Genomic DNA, 18,896 nt, shown 5'->3' on the forward strand with positions numbered 1-18,896 from the left:
AAGCTGCACGAAGGCAAATTCACAGTGATAATGAATAGTGAAAAAAAATGGTTAGACCAAAATTCTGAGAGTAATGAGTAGAAGAAAGGGATAAAAATAAATGCAAGTGTGCAGAGAAGCGGTGATTTGGTGACATACTGTGTCTGAATAAATTCACTAAGAGCATTTGCAGTGTGTCCTTATTACTCGTATTCGCCTTCATCCTCTTGTTGTTTTTAAGGGCAAAATTGTGAGATCATTAAACCGTTCGGTATGTAGTACTAATACGAGGAAAAATCATAGCAGCATTTAATGTGTTCAAAGAGACGTTTAAAATTAAACTACATAAAATGCTAAAGAATATTTTCTCATTTGTCAACAGCTTCATAGAAGAAGAAATGTCACCAGAAACTACCTAACGCTATAGAGGTCAAATTTAACCATTTCAAATTCAGTGGTGTTATATGGACCATAATTCTTCAACAAAAGTAACCCCATGTATTTAAAAATCAAAAGTCTAGTGAAAAAAATGTACATGTTTAACAAAGGAGGGCTTTGTCTTTCAAAGTGTAAAAATTAAAAAAAAAAAATTAAATACACATGCATCTTAACTCCCATTTTGTACTAAAACGTTTTGAGTTGACAGTCAAAACGTCACAAAAGTAATGCAGTCTGTAACCTGCGTCCGATAAGAAGAGCAGGTTCAGATGGAGGCCACACATTCTAGATGTGTAAGTGTGAAGCTAAGTTACAACTGCGTGATTCTTGCTTGTGTTGGTGTTCCTCTGTGTTGTGTAAAGCCAATGGAGCTTGTATGTCATGTTTTAATGCTCAGCAAAACATGTGGCATCTTCTTCATCCACCACTTGGCCAGTTATTTTTACAAATATGTAATAAATGAGAACATCTACAAAAATCTACTATGAACATTACTTCTAGCAAAGTGTCTTTGTAAAACCTCTTAATAAGGAAAAAATCCCCAACAGGCTCTTTTTGAGGAGACACATTTTGCCTCAATGAGAAAAAGCACATGCATGAATAATAAAATGAGTTACGGCTGAATCCAGTTTAGCTGCTTCAGCTTCAGGGTCATGTTATCATGCATGCTGGCTCGCTGTCATGATTTACTGTCCACTTAAACTGAACAAATGTTATTAACGTTAACATTGTTAGCACCTGTGCTTTATCTACTATGACAAGTCGTGTGATGGCTTTAATAATTGAATATAATTTTGTGGTGCCCTTGGAAAAACAATCCCCTTCCAGAATATACCCTGCAATACCACCAGTGTATGCTGAATTAATATGCTAATGTTATGAGTGTAACAATTACCACATTTTAAAATTTGTTTTGACGTGTTTATTATCTGGAAAAAGGCACTCACTACATTTAATGTGATCTGTTCATAAAATATACTGTACACAACAAAATAGTCGCTCACAGGTCATGGTCATGGAAAGGTTAACGATATTAATATCAGATAAACAGGTTATAAGTACAACCGCTGTGTGTGTGTGTGTGTGTGTAATTCAGCTTTAGAAATGCATGCAATGCACGCTAGCACGCTTTTTGTAACGCTGTAAAATCCTAAGTAGGCTTCTTGGGCGGCATTGTTCATTTGTAAAATGCAAATAAAGTTCAAAATGGTCATGTGTCAGTAAACATATGTACTCCAAGTAAACACATTCAGAAAAGAAATCAGGAAAATAAGTTCATATTTTACAGTTCAATGGGAAATTCAACTCAAGTGCTTGGTTGGAAGAAAAAGGAGTAAACACAGATGCTAACATGCTTGGTGAGTACAAAATCAACAGCATCAAATTCACTAATCAAAAAGTCATTTAGAAGTTGCAAGACATTTGTGATAAAGTGAATGTCATATACCAAAAAAAGTGTTTTCAACATTACTGACAATCTCATGGCCAAAGGTGATTAAACTTGTGTCCGTCAAGTGAACTCCAGTTAGGTGCTGATCCCCAATTAGAAAAATGGTGCCAATCATTAGTAAAACACCAGTACATGGGATTTTTTTTCACCAAATATGAATGAAAGCAGTACATTTCATTTTCTTAAAACAAAAAGCAGCTGTTATTTCAAGCTTTCAAGTTAGTGCATGTCAATTAGCTGCTATGGTTGTGTTTTAATAACCATGCACAATCAATATGAATAGGTTATTGTTATGAGCTTTTAGTATGCAATAGTTTATGCCCTAAGGCTACATTTTCAAAGTCACAAACCATGTAGGAATAATTGTACATGTCAGCAAGGTAAATGCTAATATTGTCTATTGATCCAGCAGAAACATGGGCCCCCACCCTCCATTCATTACATGTGGAAGTCCTTTTAATGCAGGCCACTGAGCTAAAAATAGACACCAGAGTATGAGATGACAAAACGGAGATCAATAATGTTTGTGAAGATGGATGACATGGAGCCAGCTCTTCGGGAAGTCCTGCCCACGCTGTTAGAAAATAAGGTTCAACATTAGCAGACAGCCGTTGCCCAGGTCGTTGGGGGCTGAAAGACAACAAAGCTGTAAAGACAGCTCCTGTTGATATTGAAGTTCTTAAGTAGCCCGTTCTACAGTAACATCTGATATGAGGTATTTAACTATAGCCTCTTATGTCTCTTCTATTCATTCATTCATTTTTGGCAACATGTTTTCTTCCCATGGCTATGGCACGATGACTGAATTTCCTGGGAGCAGTTCCAATCCAAGCATAGGAAACAGAAAGGCACATTTCTTGACATCTCAAGGGGCCATGCACTCCTGTTCTCTCTGCCTCTCTTTCTCTGTATCTTTCACTCGGTTTCTGTCTCTGTCTGAAGTGCTCTTCCACTCGGTGTCTAGTCGTTGTCTCCGTCTTTGGCCTGTGCTGGTATGAACCCGTTCAACTTGCTGCGCTCCTTTGCGTAGTGTGACAGGTTTGTGAGGCTGGTGTTTCCCTCTTTTCTTTCGCCTTTCTCCTCATCTGGCTCCCCATCTTCTTCTTCTTCTTCAGGTCTCCCCTCACCCAGCATGCCACTGTTTATGCCTACACTTGCCCGTCGCACATCTTCAGGAATGTTCCTGCGCAGCTCGCGTGTCTTGTTGCGTCTGGCCAGCTTGGTGAGGGATCCGAAGCGCATATTGACCAGATTCTCCTCCGAGGAAGACGCTGTCTGTTGGGTTTGCTCACCACCCTGATGGTCATATGGCTCACAGGCCCCCTTCAGCCTCAGGTTGTTGAGCTTGGTGTCGATGCTCTCCTGGGAGGAAGTCTTGAAACGACCAGCATCCAGGCTGGCGAACAAAGCCCGTTTCTCTGGAGACAGCATATCCAGGGAGTGAGCTCTCTGCTCAAGGCCAAGCTGACGGCGCTCCATGCTGCGGATGGTGGCAGCCCGCTGGAGCTTGTCATGGATCTCGACACTCAGACGCCGTCGTGTTTCACGCAGTTCTGCCCGTACATTTGCTTTCCATTCAGCTGCATGAGCTTTAAACTCCCCAACCTGTGATGAGAGTGCATTAAGGAAAGGATCAGGAACAGATTATGAAAGCACATGGGGTACAAGACGTCATATCTTTGTGTTAAACCTTTGTTGCTTAAGGCCCTGAATAATTTAATTTAATTTAACTAATTTATCAAGCAGCAGTATGAGTGAAGTGGTTTTGAATGAATGTGTTCACATGGACACTATGGTTGGGGTTTTTAAAGTATCCTGATTATGATCTGATTTTGTAAAAGAGCTACACATCTTGAAGACCTCAAACAACAGCAGCCTGTTACCTTTTTGTCAAGGTGTAAGCATCAATTAATAGGAAAGACAGAAGACACGGAGGAAGCAGCAACTGAGTGACCTTTTATTTTCTATTCTGTAATGTAATGCTGAGCGGAGTAATTGAATGAGCCCCACCTCCTCTTTGGTCTTTTTAGACAGAACTCGAAGCCAGTCTCCAATCATGCTGAGGACAGCGGCAAAGTACGCCAAACCCACCAAGATCCAGAACCACACCAGGGGCTTGTACCACTTCATGTACTCAATCCTACTGTTTCCCCCTAGAAGGGAAGGGAAAATACCAACACGGTCAAAAATAAGGCTCAGTAGTAAAATGGTTAAACTACATCAAGGCAGAACAACCATCATTGTACCTGCCACATAGTCTCCTATTCCCACCGTGGTGAGAGTGATCACAACAAAGTAGATGGCTTCCAGTGTGGTCCAGCCCTCAATATGCTTAAAGATGATGGCGGGGATGGTGACGAAAACAATGCAGCCGGCCAGGATGAACAAGATGGTGGAAGTCACTCTGATCTTCGTCTGGCTGATCTGTTTGTGTTTTTGCTGATAGAAACCAAATAGGAGATACTATTAGAACTAATACAAGCAATTTAAAAAGATTATCTAAAGGTAATCGTGGGATCAACAAAGGTACAAAGGCATTGCTACATGACTCTCAGTGAAACAAATATCATATGGTTAAATATCCTGTTGAAAAAAATATCTCATCCACATACAATATCCTGAAAGGGCAATTCATTCCAAAACTTGCAACTCACCCTGAATATCTTCTCAACTCTCAAGATGCTTTTCACAAAGATGGTCCCCAGCTGGTCTCCAATCCCCGCCAACAAAAAGCCAAAGAGAGGGATGCCAAATATGGCATAAAGGATGCAAAAGATTTTCCCGCCCTCAGTGCTTGGAGCTATGTTTCCATAACCTGCCAAAACAGGAAAAACACAGGAAAGAGGAGAGAAAGAAAAAAGTGGATAAGTGAGTGAAGAAAGATGGCATTAAGGACAATAAACAAGGAATGAGAAGGAAGGCTGAGAAGACGGGGTGAGGAGGAGGCAGAGGTGGTGGACCATTAACAGTAAAATAAGAAGCAGAGGAAGACAATCAAGACCTTCTTAAGCAACATAAACAACTTATGTAATGCATTTTAGTTGCTGTCACAGAAGTCTGCAGCAAATAAGCTCAAAGGGCATCAATAATTAGGTTTGCCTTAGAGATAATTGTATTAATTATGGTCATACAGTGACAGAGCTACAGTGAAGAAGCCAGGGAGATGGGGAACAAAGTACACCCAGTCAAGCAGTTTTATTTTATGGTCCATATTTGGCATACATTTCTATTTATATTAATTCTGGCATGTCTAGAGAATATGTTTTGTATTAGTAACTGTCAGGTTCTTGTTTTTTTTATTCCAACTTCTAATCTTTCATAATAATATATTGACGCGGTGAAGTAAATGAACCCACTAAAAGCAGCTGCTCAGAAGAATATCAGCAAATGCCATGGTTAATTAAATACGCTGGACTACATCGTAGCAGCAGGTCTGGAGCATTTTGTTTTATTTCCAGTCACTTTAAAGAAAGAACATTCAGCTATCAGAAAGAAAAGCTTTAAACATCAACTTTGATGTTTAAAGCTTCTTAATGCTTCTTAATGGAAATGAATCAGTTGTAAATGACTTCATTTGATGAAAGCTTCCAGGATATTTGCTTTCATTTAAAATGAATTTTGAATCACAAATTGTTAATAACATATTTGTCTTGTAAAAGCAAAGCAAAAAGCCTTTCAATGGGAAAAGAGCAAGTAGAGAGACTGACATAAAGCACTGTCTAGGCCAGCAGAGTCTGTTTTGTCAGCATCCTCCATCCTCCATGGTGATCTTTACAGGGAGTTAAATCCCACAGTGCTTTCACTTTGCACCATTTGGTTCCAGCTCATAAGGGCAAAGGGATTTATAAAACTCACCTGGGGATAGCAGCAAGAGGGAGGAGTTTACAGTAAGAAAGCACCTTTGACAGACTGCGAAGGCTGTTTCACTCCAAAGTACATCCACAGCCTCTTCAAAAATGAATTATTGCCTGTATATAAGCTCATGCTGTTGTTTGGTGGAGCATTTTGCTCATTGTTAAATGCAGACAATTTTTTCTATACATGTTACATATTACAGCAGTAATATGAAATATTGCTTTTCTTTCTCTGTAGTGTTGAATAGTTCTCTATTAGTATCTAATATATTCCAAATATAGAATAAATGTCAAATAAACTAATCTCTTGACTGTAAACTCTGGAATGTGAATAACTGAAATTGAAGGTAATGAGGCAGAAGTGTGTCTAAAAAGATTAACGATACATCAGCACATGTAAGTTCTTAAATGGCAGTTGTTTTGACTGTTAACAATAGCAGATTTAACTTGCATTAGAGTATTTAAGTGCTTAAAGCTTTACCGATGGTTGTGATGACAGTTCCAGCGAAGAAGAAGGCACTGCCCACATCCCAGTAACTGGAGTTGTGGGATGTGTTTCCAATAGGTCTCACTCCTGCACTTACAGCATCTATGGCATGCTGGAAAGAGCAAAATTGCAAGAATTATAGTCAACAAAATCCTCATAAAGAGAGGAGTCCAAGGTCATGATCGCGTGCTAGCTTGACTGACGGCAACACAACAAACACACGTGTCCTGATGGCTTGAAAAGAGTGAGCACGTTAACCCGCCTCCTCCCGATGTTTACGTGCTCCTGTGTGCAGGTGTCTGTTATGTGTGCTTGTGTGTGTGACCTCTGCCACTGATTGCATAACGTTCGTGAGGTAGCTCATGAGGATAGATTGAGTATGACTATCTCCAGATGAACCTGGAAGGTCACGCTACCTGATAAAAGAGAATGATGAAGGAGGGAAAGGGGAGGAGAGTGAACTGTGTGTGAATTAATCCTGGACCCATGTAATAACACCAGTGACACAGGAAAGTGGATGGAGTTACAAATAATTTAATCAGTGCAATATTATTTAAACTTTCAGAGGGATCACATGAAGATAATTCGATCATATCATGTTGCAGTGTCACATAAAGCCGTTGTCGTAACTGATGCATCTAAAAACCTTTAACTAAACAAAAATAAGCATTGCATTCACCATTAATTTGATTATTTTATCATTTTAACATTTTGCACGTATTTATATTATGATCTAGTCATAGTTTCAGCCATACAGAGTCCAGTGATAAATATTCCCTGTCACTACAGGCTAGACTAATCTGTCTTAATCTATAGTGTTGCTCTGAATTGTAAAGATGTAAAATTATCACACACATTAAGAAGGTTTCTTTTTTCCCATCAGATTTTGCTTGCAGTCTTGTTGGAGTCTCGACCCCTATGGAGTATGGAGTTTTTCTGTGTTCTTCAGAAGGCCATACATGCATTAAAAATCCTCTGCAAGTCATTTTAGAAATATTCTACAATGTATGGTCACTCTTGGTGTTGCACTAAAAGACAACCATATTAATGTCAGTATATGAAAACATTCCTGTATTCCTGTATGTGGACATACTGTAGGTATTTGCACAAACATTTAGAACGAGATCTGTGTAAATTATTCAGTGTCTGGCTCTGCACATGGAGTTGTTTCTCCACTCAGCATTCTTACTAATTTGCATGTTTTTACAGCTCACACTGACTAAATCTACACAGACTTTCACTTGTAGCAGAGATACCTTTATCTCTCTTTTCTTCAGTGTCAGCCTTTTTTCTTTATTCCCCCAGCTTTTCTTTTTTCTATCCCCTGTATTTGCGTAGTGGCAAGGAAACATTAAGAAGCCACAATGCTCTGCGTTTACTGCATCATTATTCACACTGATCTCCCTCTGTGCACCATTTTGTGCACCCATTCTTTCTTAAATCAATGTTTATGGCCATTTTTTTATGACAAAGTCTTTTATTTTCATGGAAATGCATAGTTTTACATTTTCTCTCTGGGCTCAAACAAACAGTGCTTCTGATGGCATAAATGTCATGTGTTTGGTAAGAAATAGTTCAAGTGCATCCACTATTCCTGGTGGGATAAAACCTACAGCATCTTCATTCAGAGCAACCCCAAGTCTCTCCATGCAAGCTGTTAGTGAGATGCACGTTCATCTAATAAAATATATATCAAGTCTGGTGACATACATTTCAGAGCATTCAGATTGAAGGCCCTCTTCTATACACGCATCGCTGCACATGCCTACTCACAGTCTTGCATGTGATTACCTCAGCTCCATCAGTGCAACCCCCTCTAATGAGACAGATTTTTGGATCTAAAATTAGCCAATTACAGTACAGGACTATTTCATAGGTTTCTGCACATGCAGCTACTTTAGAGGGACACAATCATAGTCATGATTATAAAATAAACCCCAAGTAACCTAATTCTGGAGTCAAGGGAGGGCTATAAATAGCCTCACAATGCATCTGAATTCTTTATGAGAGGATCTATTTTTGTCCCTCGCCTTTTTCACAGCCAAGTTCACGCTGCATTATAGATGTGGAAAATCCTTCTTCCCTACATGCACTTTTGAGACATGAGGACGACAACTTTGATTTGTCTCACAGCCTGTTAATTAGGACATCAAATGTTGTTTTTGTTTCCTACAGGCTCCATTTTGAGAATCAGTGCAGTCTTGCAGACATGTGGTGAGGGCAGGCTCTCTTTGCTAATGGTTGTTTTCATTTTCTACACTGCAGGGTCATTAGAGAGCAAGCTAACTCACTGCAGATCTTTATCCTCTCAGTGTCTTTCCACCCCACAGCAGGTGACGACCACGATCCGGCCAGCATGGTGCTTCACGCTCTCCTTCACCCACCCTCCCTGTGAGCTTGTGCCAAGCACTCTCCTCTGCAGCACTTTCCACATCACATATACCCACAGCTCTACCCTTACCACTTTGAAGCATTAAAGCTGCGCATATGGATGCTAAACAGAAAGATTGAGGTCCAACTCCAATAGGGTTGATCAGATCGGTTTTAGGCGTCAATACTGCCTGTTTTTGGCAAGTTTTGACATTAAGGATATATTATTTTTTTGAATCTTATAGTTGTCTTACAGTTATGACTACTGCTTCAGAAACAGAGTACTGGTCTTGCATTCAAAGCCTTAAGTACAAGGACAGGAGTATTACCAAATTGTACTTAAAGTAGCAAGATTACTCATTACTAACTGTATGGATATTGTGGATGCTATTAGTGTCAGAACATGTATATTATATACACTCAGTCGGCACTTTATCAAGTACATTTGTAAAACCTAATTCAATCCATTACATAAATTCTAGTTTTACAAAGATACAAATGTTCAGTTTTGATGGCCACTGTCAGAGAGGTATTAATTAAGTTGATCAATTAGAGGGGCGTTTGTGGCGCTGAACTGAAATGCATTATAGTCAAATGTGCTTCTACCATCATTAAAGGAGGTAAAAGTCGAACTTTGATATACTTTGGAAAATTGTGTAATTGGTGCTGTAAGAAATGACATGTCAGCTATGTGTCCTGACGTACTTTAACTTCAGGTAGCTCAGTGTTTGTAGCTGTTTATTTGTAGGTAAGTGACTCATCAATAAACAAGGCTTGACTGGTGTCAATAACAGCACTGCTTCACATCGCGCCACACTGTGAGTCATCTCAATGACGCGGGGAAAGCCAATTAGGTCTGCTGTCTTTGTGGGTGCACGGTGGGTAGGTGGACAGCACAGATACCGAAGCGGACACGAGGAGGTCAACAGACGAGTGTGGACACACATTCACACACACATTAAGTCAACTCATGCTGTGGAGCAAAGCTTTCTCTAATACATCCGTGTCATGGACAAACACACACACACATACACATACACATACACATACTTCCCAAGGTTGTCTTTTTTCTGTTAACTCCTCTGCCAAACAGTGAGTCACTAATGCTGTGTCTCCACAGAGGATCTTTGTCTGAGTGACAGGCTTTCCACAGCACAAACAGGCCAATATCAGAGCCTGTTATAGGACCAGACAGACTCTTTGTTGGAATACTTGTGAAGCAGCATGTCCTGAAGGCCTTTTCTTGAGACAGCTAAAAAAAACATTGTTCTATTTGTCAGCATGAGCTTCACCCAGGGCATGGTGTTTGTTACTTTGGCTATGCTTATGGCTGATGGCTAAGGAGTGATATATCAATATTATTTCTTTAGTTTAGCAAAAAGACTGGAAACAGAAGGAAACAGCTAGTCTAACTGTCAAAGATATAAAATGTTACACAGTGCATTTACGGTACCTCTGAAGCTTTTAATTAAACTGTTGTATCTCCTAGTCTGCACACGAACAGAAATGTAAAGGCACCTGCTAATGTCCCAAAATAATCTGTGACATAAACCACAACCTGTTGTTTTTGTATTTTGGTTTATGAAACAAATAAGAATAAATATGTTAATTTGTGTGTTTTAGAGGTGCCAGTTGGTGGGTTTTACTACCTATCGACAGAGTCACTCTAGCTGTTTCCTGTTTTTATGTTTGACTAGACTGGAGGTGGCTTTATATCTAACATGAACAATGAACTGTATTATTGTACTTTTTGTTGCAAGTCTTTGGGGAACTGACATCTTTTATAAACCACTGTCACTACTTGACATTCATTATTCTCAAAACAACCACTTTGTCAGATTTAATATTGTAAATGAGGTCTGTGAAATTCCATTCAGCTAAGTAACTTAGCTGTGTTAGCCTTCAGTTGGTGGTCTAACACAGTGTCATACATTATTTCATGCACCTGAATCAGATCATTTGTCCAGGAGATGGTCTTGTCTATGATTCAGCTGCTTCAACTAGTGTTGCTTTGCAGCAGGAGGTCTGTGACTGCTGGACTGTGCAATGAATAATTGATTCCCTCCAGACTCCAGGCACACCACGCTAAAGGTTTTTATTTCCACACTTCTCCTTAGGTAATACTGTCATTGATTTTGTTTTGTTTTTTTTTCCTTTTTTTCAGAACAGCACTTTTGTGGCTTAAAGGTTGAGCTCTGCAAGGAAACAAGGGAAGAGTAAAGGATGCCTCTCTGAGCACAAGAAAAGAACCGAGGTGGGTGTGGAGAAAAAGACAGATCGGCAGTCCAGTATTCACTGGAGCAGTGTTGGAGGAGCTAACATCAAATGGAGTCATTCTAGCGGAAAGTAGAGCACACCAAATGCCATGTGGTAGGTTCTCTCTTTGGGGTCATTTCAAGCTCAAGAGAATCAGAGGAACCCAATGTAGCACTAATGTGGATCTTGTATTTTCTGTTCTCAAACTACATGAGAAGAACATGGAGAGCACATTATTATATAAAAGTACAGTTCTTCTTGCTCATTGGACATGTATCACATTTTATCGCATGTCATGATTTTGCTTCAAATATAAACCTATTTGCGGTGCATTTACTGTATTTCCATAAGCTCTGAGTACTGCTGTGTAGCTGCTTGTGTTGATAAAAGGCATTTGACATTTGCTCCTTATGTTACAAACCTTTGAACAAACCATATTGCAACAGAATATTCTTCTCTTTTCTTTCTGAACGGCCTCTCTAAAGGAGTGTTTGACTGATGTGACAGTCCCCTTTTTTTCCATCACTGCTGAACCCTCACAAATCAAACTTTCCACTCAGCCAACTGCACGCTGACACACCTCAAATTATTTTTCAATCTCACTTCCAGTTGTACATGTCAGCTTGATATAGTGACCCCAAGTGCTGACCTTTAATTCTGGATGTGAAATCAGAGAACAGCGTGAAGCATCGCCACAGCCGGTGTTATAAAGTGGCTGACACTGTAAAAAGATGTTGTAAAATGCACTGTTAGGTCTTGATGTGATGGGATTTTTTTTTTTTTTTTTTTTTTAACAATATGCTTGTTTTATGGTCCAGTTCACACAGGTATTGATTGAGAATAAAAGCTTCAAAAGCCATGTTGGTAAAGTGTGGAACATTGCAGAAACAGCATGCTTTAAGTCAGCGTGAATGTGTCATAGTTTAAGGGTTGTCAGTCATGTTTTAACATCAGGCCATTTTATCAGGTTCATATGTGAGAGATCTTCCATACAATGATTCGTAGCACATTTAATTATAGCCAGACTTTGATGGAGTTTTGTGTAGATTATTAGGGTCACTGAGTTTCTAAAATCGTCTTTCAAATCAAAACATTTTACAAAATTTCTTATTAAAGCAGAAAATATGTTACACAGTTTGGACAGAAAAAGTTGGTTTGAGGCATTTCTTGCAGTAAAAACAACAGTGCTGTTGTGCCTGTGAGCTACTTTCCTTATTTAACAATGAGTGGGTGTTGTTAAAGCTTCTCTCTGGAATTTCATGCTGCGCTCTGACCGTGACTACATTTATTATCGAGGGTGTTCATATACAACTGTGTTATCAAATCGATTTCGCAAAACAACCTATGTTATTGTAATAAAACATATATATGTTTACAAAGGAATTAAAGACACAATGAAATCAAAAGAGAGCTTACAATCTGCAACTGTGGATACAGCATAAAGGTCACAGCGCCTGACCTTATTCTCCATGAGGATAAACACAAGATTATTTGGCATTTTCTTCCTTAATGTATAGTTATGTAACATGAGACTGAATGCGCAAGCATGTGGCGCACAGTGTGTTTGCTAATATTGTTAAGTGTCACTGAGAATTATGGAGTAATTGAAGGTATTGTTGTGCTTCCTGTAAAAGGACAGACCTGCCTCTGAGCCTGCTCTTGCAATTTACCGGTCAAGTGTCAACAGCCAGGGGCAGACAGTAGCATATTCTATAGGTCATTATGTTATTGATTCACTGACTTATCACCACAGTGTGAAGAAACCTATTGAATTTTCAGCTGACAATATCTAGAAATGAACACCAGTAGTATAAGAACAACATTTTTTGATGAAGAAAATATGACTGGGTTCAATTTAACCCTTAAAACTTGTAAAGTCTCAACTGGTTGATTCAGTGAGAAAATGAACTGAACCCACCCACTTGCATATGGCTAAATGAGATGACAAGAGTACCTAAAATAGAGAAGTAAAATAACAATCCAAAGCACAAACTCAGAACGGGGGTGTTTCATCGTAGTAGAGTGGCCGAGTGGTGGAGCAGAATATGCAACAACAGCATCTAATTCTAAAGCGTCTGTCTCTGCAGCAACAGCTTTTTCTCTGAAAAGAGCTGCCTGCCACAACCAAAGAGCAACCAAAGAGCAAAGAGCAACTGTATTCATGTGATCACGCTTTCCTTTCTCTTTTCATGTTGTCATTTCATATATTGTTATTATAAAAATACAGATTATAGCCACTTTATGTTGAGGCTTGCACGAATACATAAAATCTTTGAAACGGAAAAGTGTATTTGATTGATCCGTTAAATACAGACGCTGGTGGACACTGGACACTTCACAGACACTGGAATTAAAGTGTTCATTTGCTTGAAGGACAATCTGTACATAAAAATCATGTGACAAGCTAATGACACCAGAATTAATTACCCCAAGAACCCCTAATTACCCATGATAGCAATCACCATCCAGAAAACTGTCTCTGAAAAGGTCAGTCATCTGAATGTGATTCTTTTATCTACCAAATCAGATTTAATCACATTCAGTGTTATTTAGCAAACCATTTTCATTTAATTTTTGTTGTCTTCCTGTCCTCTTAAAAATTGATCTGTTTGTAATGAATAGGTTCAACAGATTCAGTGCACTATTCCTGGCCTGTCTGAGCAGCTGGAAGGGGAGACAAGGAGATGACAACTTTTAAAGTCTGTTAAATGTAAAAACCATGTCCCACCTTGATGAGTCCCTCCAGCTCATCAGGAGTAACACAAGGGTGTCTCTCCAGGAACAAAGCCTTCTCCAGTGTGATGCTGGTCTTCTGGCTCCTCTCAAACGGCTGTTCCAGTGCACTGAAGACCAGACCTCCACAAACCAGGTAGAGAAGGACCACGATGAATACCGCCAGCACAGTCTTCCACTTCATCACCGAGTGGAGCGCTGCGGGCGAGCCGTCGCAGCTGGCGTCCATGCTGGCCACTACGCTGGCAGAGCGGGAGGAGATGGACAGGCGTGGCAGTGGACAGTGACCGCTGGCCTTAGGGTCACAGCCCATGGGGTTCTGCATGGTGGCCACACTGGCCTGGACTAAGCTGGACTTTGCCATGCCAGGCTGGACCTTTTTAGGAGGGACCAAGTTGGTCTGGACTGCCACTGGGAAAGAGTGAGAGGAAAGAAAAGATCACTTTATGTTTTGTTTTGTTTTTTTAAGCATGGTGTTGGAGGAAACAGCAATACTGTGTCTTCTGGAAATTATTCTGATTTGTTTTTTTGGCCAAATAAAAATTAACAGACTGCTCTAAGAATTGGCTGAAGGCCCTGAATCTGTTTCAAGACAGGGAAATGTGAAGACAGATTGAGTGATGAGAAATAAATGTTCTGAGATGTTGTTTTTTTAGATTGTTTTTCACTCAGTTTAAGTGAGTTTGAAATGATTACACAAAACATTTCCGGTGTTCACCTCTTTACAGATACTGATGTTTGTCCACATCTTTGATAACCAGTTTGTTGCAATAATAAGAAATTTAAAAGGGACACAAAGAATGAGTTTAATTACAATATTTTTCCCACCTTTAAGCTTTCTTGTGACTTACATGTCAAATATAGTAACAGCCAAAGGACAGTAGTTCATTAAAGAAGTCTACTTCCCAAAGACTTACCTGTACCTAACATGGTATGTTTCCCAATGTGATAAAACAAATCATGCTAAAGGGAGCATAACAGCACTGCGAGTCCTTGTGAAGCTGAAATCACCATACAGGTTTGGACCAAGCACCTGAACACTACTTTAGGACATAAACACAAGCTCATTACAGCCATTGAAAACCGATATCCTCCTGTATAAAGCATTAAAATCCAATTTCCCCTCCATTAGCCTGACCTAATGAAGGGCTCTTCACAAAGCTGACTGAAAGCTATCAGCAGATATGCCCGTTATCCGGCCTGCAGCCTCATCCCAACATCTTGCAGTGCTGAGAATTTGTTTCATGTTTTACTCATAAAGCCATTAATCCTCTGAAACAGAGCCTCAGAAAACCGCAGCTACTGTCTTAACCCATAATATTCAAAGCCTTGCCATTTAATTGATGTATTAAACGAAAACATCCTGAATTAGGGGTGAGAGTCAAGTGATTACCCGAAGATTACAAGGATTTATACGTACGCAAAAAGGCAAAAATAATGAAAAAGGCTACATCTTCACAGATTTAAAACACGCCATTTAGCAACCCTTACAGTGTTGCTAGGTAGAGTGGAAAACTAATTCTCTTCTTAGAAGCTGCATTCAGTTTTTCTAATAGACTGCAAGAGAGGGATAAGTGGCCCTTCCAGTCACTGGCTTCTGGATGGGGTTTCATAATAAATGCGTGTGTGCTGGAGGAGGTCAGCCAAGCAGCAAGTAGCACCTTGGAGGCAGGCAAATTTAGATTTCTTGTGTATAAAGCATTTTATAAGCTACTCAGAGCTCTGGCCTTCACTCCTGATGCCCCTCCACCCTTCTCAGATCGGAAGGTGTGCATCAGATCCATGGGCGGAGCGTGTTGTCTACAACTCTGAAAGGTAGGAATAAGAAATTGATTCGTTTGAGGGAGGCACTCTTATGTCTAATGGGATGCTTATGGGATATGCTGAGTAAAACGTATGCACTCAGACACCCCACCCCGATGAGTCAAGGACATCCAGGAAGCGTCTCATTCTCTGATCCAGGAGCTATGAATCTTGTTAGTTAATCCCTGCATCATGAGTGAATCAGTAACAGTAAAGTGGTGTCACAGGCTATGGAAGGTGCAAAACTGCCACTTTCAATTTACAGCACATGTCTTTAAGGGCAGTGGTTATGGCTATTTTTAGAACATGGGATGAACGATTAGAAAATTAAGATCGAGAGGTGAAGCAGGAAAAAGAAGATTACGCTATCAATATCTGCTACCGTTCTGGTGCAGTCATTTTGATGGATGCGGGAAAACATCTACTGGTAAATGAATTCCTATGTTCATGACTGGTCTAAAACATTAATTGCTTTTCATCTCATCTCGTGAGTGAAATTGGATAAATCAGCTCTATGCAATGGGGCAGAGGCAGCTATACACTTCAGTGCAGTTCAGAAAGCTGGAGCTCACTGACTTTAGTCCAGCTGAGTGATAAGAAAATAACAAGTAACAGAATCAGAAGAAGGAAGAGAACATAAGTCTGAGTCAAAATGTTTGAACCATGAAGGCAAAACCAAGACTGTGGCGGAAGTAATTTGTTTTGCGTTTCAAATTTCAGAGGGTGTGTGGCCATAATTTAAAATCCTTTTCAAACAGCTGAATTTGCTTCATATTGATTTTTGCAAATTAAATAAAGCTTTTTATCTGATACTTTCCCTCTCCCTCTCTCTCTCTCTCTCTGTCTTCTCTCTCTGCCTCCAGCATGTCTGGCCAAAGCACAGGAAATGTTCACTGGCCACTCAAGTCTATCAAAGTGATGGAAAAAAAGAATGAAAAAAAAATATGAGGATGAGGATGATGAGGTTTATGTGGCATCAATCATTTTCTTAACTGTTTAGTGGGAAACAGTTGCGACAGGTTTTTTTTTTTTTTAACATCTCAGCATGTCAGCTGCATTTTACAGGCACAAAAGCATTATTTACCCACCAGTGAACAAAATGCAAAATAGTAAACATAAGAGCGAATTTTAGGTTGGCTCAGGTCGGCCATTGGCTCAGATATTCCCTGTGGCTCTGGACAGGTTGTAGGCGTTTAACTCACCAGCTGAGCCTCAAAATTGCGCATCAAGTCAGCCTGAATAACATACGACTTCCGGCAGAAACTAGTTTAAAAATAAAACATCTCGGAATACTGAGCACGTCCAAAGAGTATCTTATGCATCTCTAATGCCTCAGAACAAAATTATAACATTTAATTTCAGTAGAGGGTGAAGACCAAGCAAAATTAACACGTTAAAAACAAACACCAGAAAGCACAGAGTTGGAGACGTGGCAAATTTCTTGCAAGATGGTTACAATTCATCAAAAACTACCCATGTCTAAGCCATGTCTCGTTGTCAAAGATTGAATTTATAGCCTCATTCAGAGAAATAAAGACCTCCAAGTAATTTTATTTTTAAGCAACAACTTTTTGTGCTTTTATTTTAATACATTTTCCGGTTTGGCTTTGGTTATTTCTGCTAACTTTAAGCGGTTGTAGCTCCGCTGCAAGCAGCACTGCCGTCAACAGCTGAGCACAAGGAGGATGGAGAATAAAACAAAAATACCCCCAACCGCATTGTGTCGTGTTAAGGCTCCTTTGTTGCAGAGGAGAAACATACAAATAAGAGAAAACGCGAACTGAAATGAACAAAATAATAAGAAGCCAACAGTTTAAGCCTGGTGTAATTTAATTGTGTCTCAGTCCATGAGATGTAGCTGAGATTTGGAGTCCTATTAAATGACAAATATCTAAACTTATCAGACAATTTTAAAAAAGAACTATTTACCAACCTTGCTCTGGGTCCCAGTTAACTTGTTTCCTTGGGTTTTCTATTGGAAATTTCATTTTGATTTCTGTATTCAGTCAAAACGTAGAGGAATTTGTTCAGTGCGATTATAAAAAATCAAGAAAAGGAGCCAAATCACGAGCAAATCTTCTCCCACGTCTTCCGCACATCATGTTTTCGTGGTTGTGGGTGTAAATTGTGCTGAGAAATAAACGCATCGCAAAACCGCATTGTCTGCCTCCTCTATCCCCACCTCCTCCTTTTTTTTTTCTCCACCTCGCTTGGACTCGTGGTGATCGCCTGACGGACTGAGATAGTTGTGAGACCATCACTGAGCTGTCGCACCAAATCACAACCTGCCTCACGCCCAGACACACACACACACACACACACACACACTCCAGTGGTCCGGTCCAGAAACACAGCCGGTGTGTGTCCAAATAATAAACTTCACCCACGCGTTACACCAGCGGCGAGAACAACGGGGAAGGATGCTCTCCTCCCATTCATTCCCAAAGCGCACGACTCCACCTGCCTTTTACTATAACAACCTGGGCGAAAATACTCTCCAGCATCGCATCAACTGAATTTTCACTCATTTTAAAAATCAATTTTGAATACTCACTCTTGCGTTTTTTCCACCACAACAGGACTATCCTCTCATCGTTTGGTAACCGGCGACTGAGCACATGGCGCAGGGCGGCAAATCCGAGATGTACGCCAAATCAGCAGCAGACTTGAACCATTACATCATTCACATGTATAAGAAAGAGTGTATTATTGATGAACAAGTCACCTCCTCCATCCCGTCAGCCCACCCTAAGTCGGATGGTGAGGCTGGGGGAACAATTCAGAAAGAAAGTAGAATACAGAATAAGTATAGGAGCATGTGTAAGTCAAAACTTTACGTTTTTGGCAGCCAAAATGTCTTACAGGTGTTCCAAGTGTTCATGTTAGGGTGCATTTAAAGGACCATAGTCTTGTTTTTGCACATCTTCCTCTACCCTCTCAAGCATTATTTCCATAATCCTAATAAGTTTTCACTCTTACATTTCATCCATTTCAATGGACCATGTGAAAGTGAGCTTACAAAGACCTGAATAATGCATGAGTACTGGTTTTATTTTTGTCAAACTCAAAATACTGTAACAATAATAATGATTATGAAAAAAGGTTTAGTGTCCATTAATTATGTCCACATCATTTTGACATTATCAGAGCCAAATACAGACTTTCTCAGGTCGTTGCAGTTGATAATATAGCTATGTTTTGATCATGCATTTATAAGGATAAGCCCGCTGACGTTTACAGATCTTTAATAGCATGAAAAAAGGAAGATTTGTCTTTAGTGTCATTCAACCTGTGAAGGCAGCATGACATATTAACAGAACATTCTAATTAACTTAATTTAAAAAATGGTAATAAAATCAAATGGTTAAACACTGAACCTAAGTGTTCAAAAAATCTGTTTCACTTATTTTCTGTCACACTGCTGTTTGCTGGTAAATGACGTGAGGGGTTAAAAGGTCGATCAAACAATGAAAGGAACATGGCAGAATTAACAATAAGCTGCTGACAGAATGTTCTCATGACAGAC

At 39.8% G+C, this 18,896-nt stretch overlaps 1 protein-coding gene across 1 annotated transcript; it reads right to left on the reverse strand.

Annotated features, from left to right (window-relative positions):
- Nucleotides 1-1,683: 1,683 nt before the first annotated feature.
- kcnk10b (potassium channel, subfamily K, member 10b) lies at nucleotides 1,684-17,648 on the reverse strand. The gene is made up of 7 exons (XM_046413984.1): nucleotides 17,304-17,648; nucleotides 13,563-13,978; nucleotides 6,203-6,320; nucleotides 4,522-4,682; nucleotides 4,114-4,306; nucleotides 3,878-4,020; nucleotides 1,684-3,472 (listed from the first exon to the last, which is right to left on the reverse strand). Exons 1-7 carry the CDS (start codon nucleotides 17,356-17,358, stop codon nucleotides 2,828-2,830), a joined length of 1,731 nt encoding a protein of 576 aa, XP_046269940.1. The 5' UTR covers nucleotides 17,359-17,648; the 3' UTR covers nucleotides 1,684-2,827.
- Nucleotides 17,649-18,896: the final 1,248 nt, after the last annotated feature.

Source organism: Scatophagus argus, chromosome 15 (genome assembly GCF_020382885.2).
Source record: "Scatophagus argus isolate fScaArg1 chromosome 15, fScaArg1.pri, whole genome shotgun sequence".
NCBI classification, from domain to species: Eukaryota; Metazoa; Chordata; class Actinopteri; family Scatophagidae; genus Scatophagus; species Scatophagus argus.

Coding starts and splice junctions, on each gene's coding strand:
- kcnk10b (XM_046413984.1), bottom strand. CDS start 17,358: ATGAAATTTCCAATAGAAAACCCAAGGAAACAAGTTAACTGGGACCCA. Junction 13,979..17,303: donor TAACTGGGACCCAGAGCAAG/GTTGGTAAATAG, acceptor ACTCTTTCCCAG/TGGCAGTCCAGACCAACTTG. Junction 4,307..4,521: donor GAGTTGAGAAGATATTCAGG/GTGAGTTGCAAG, acceptor GGTTTCTATCAG/CAAAAACACAAACAGATCAG.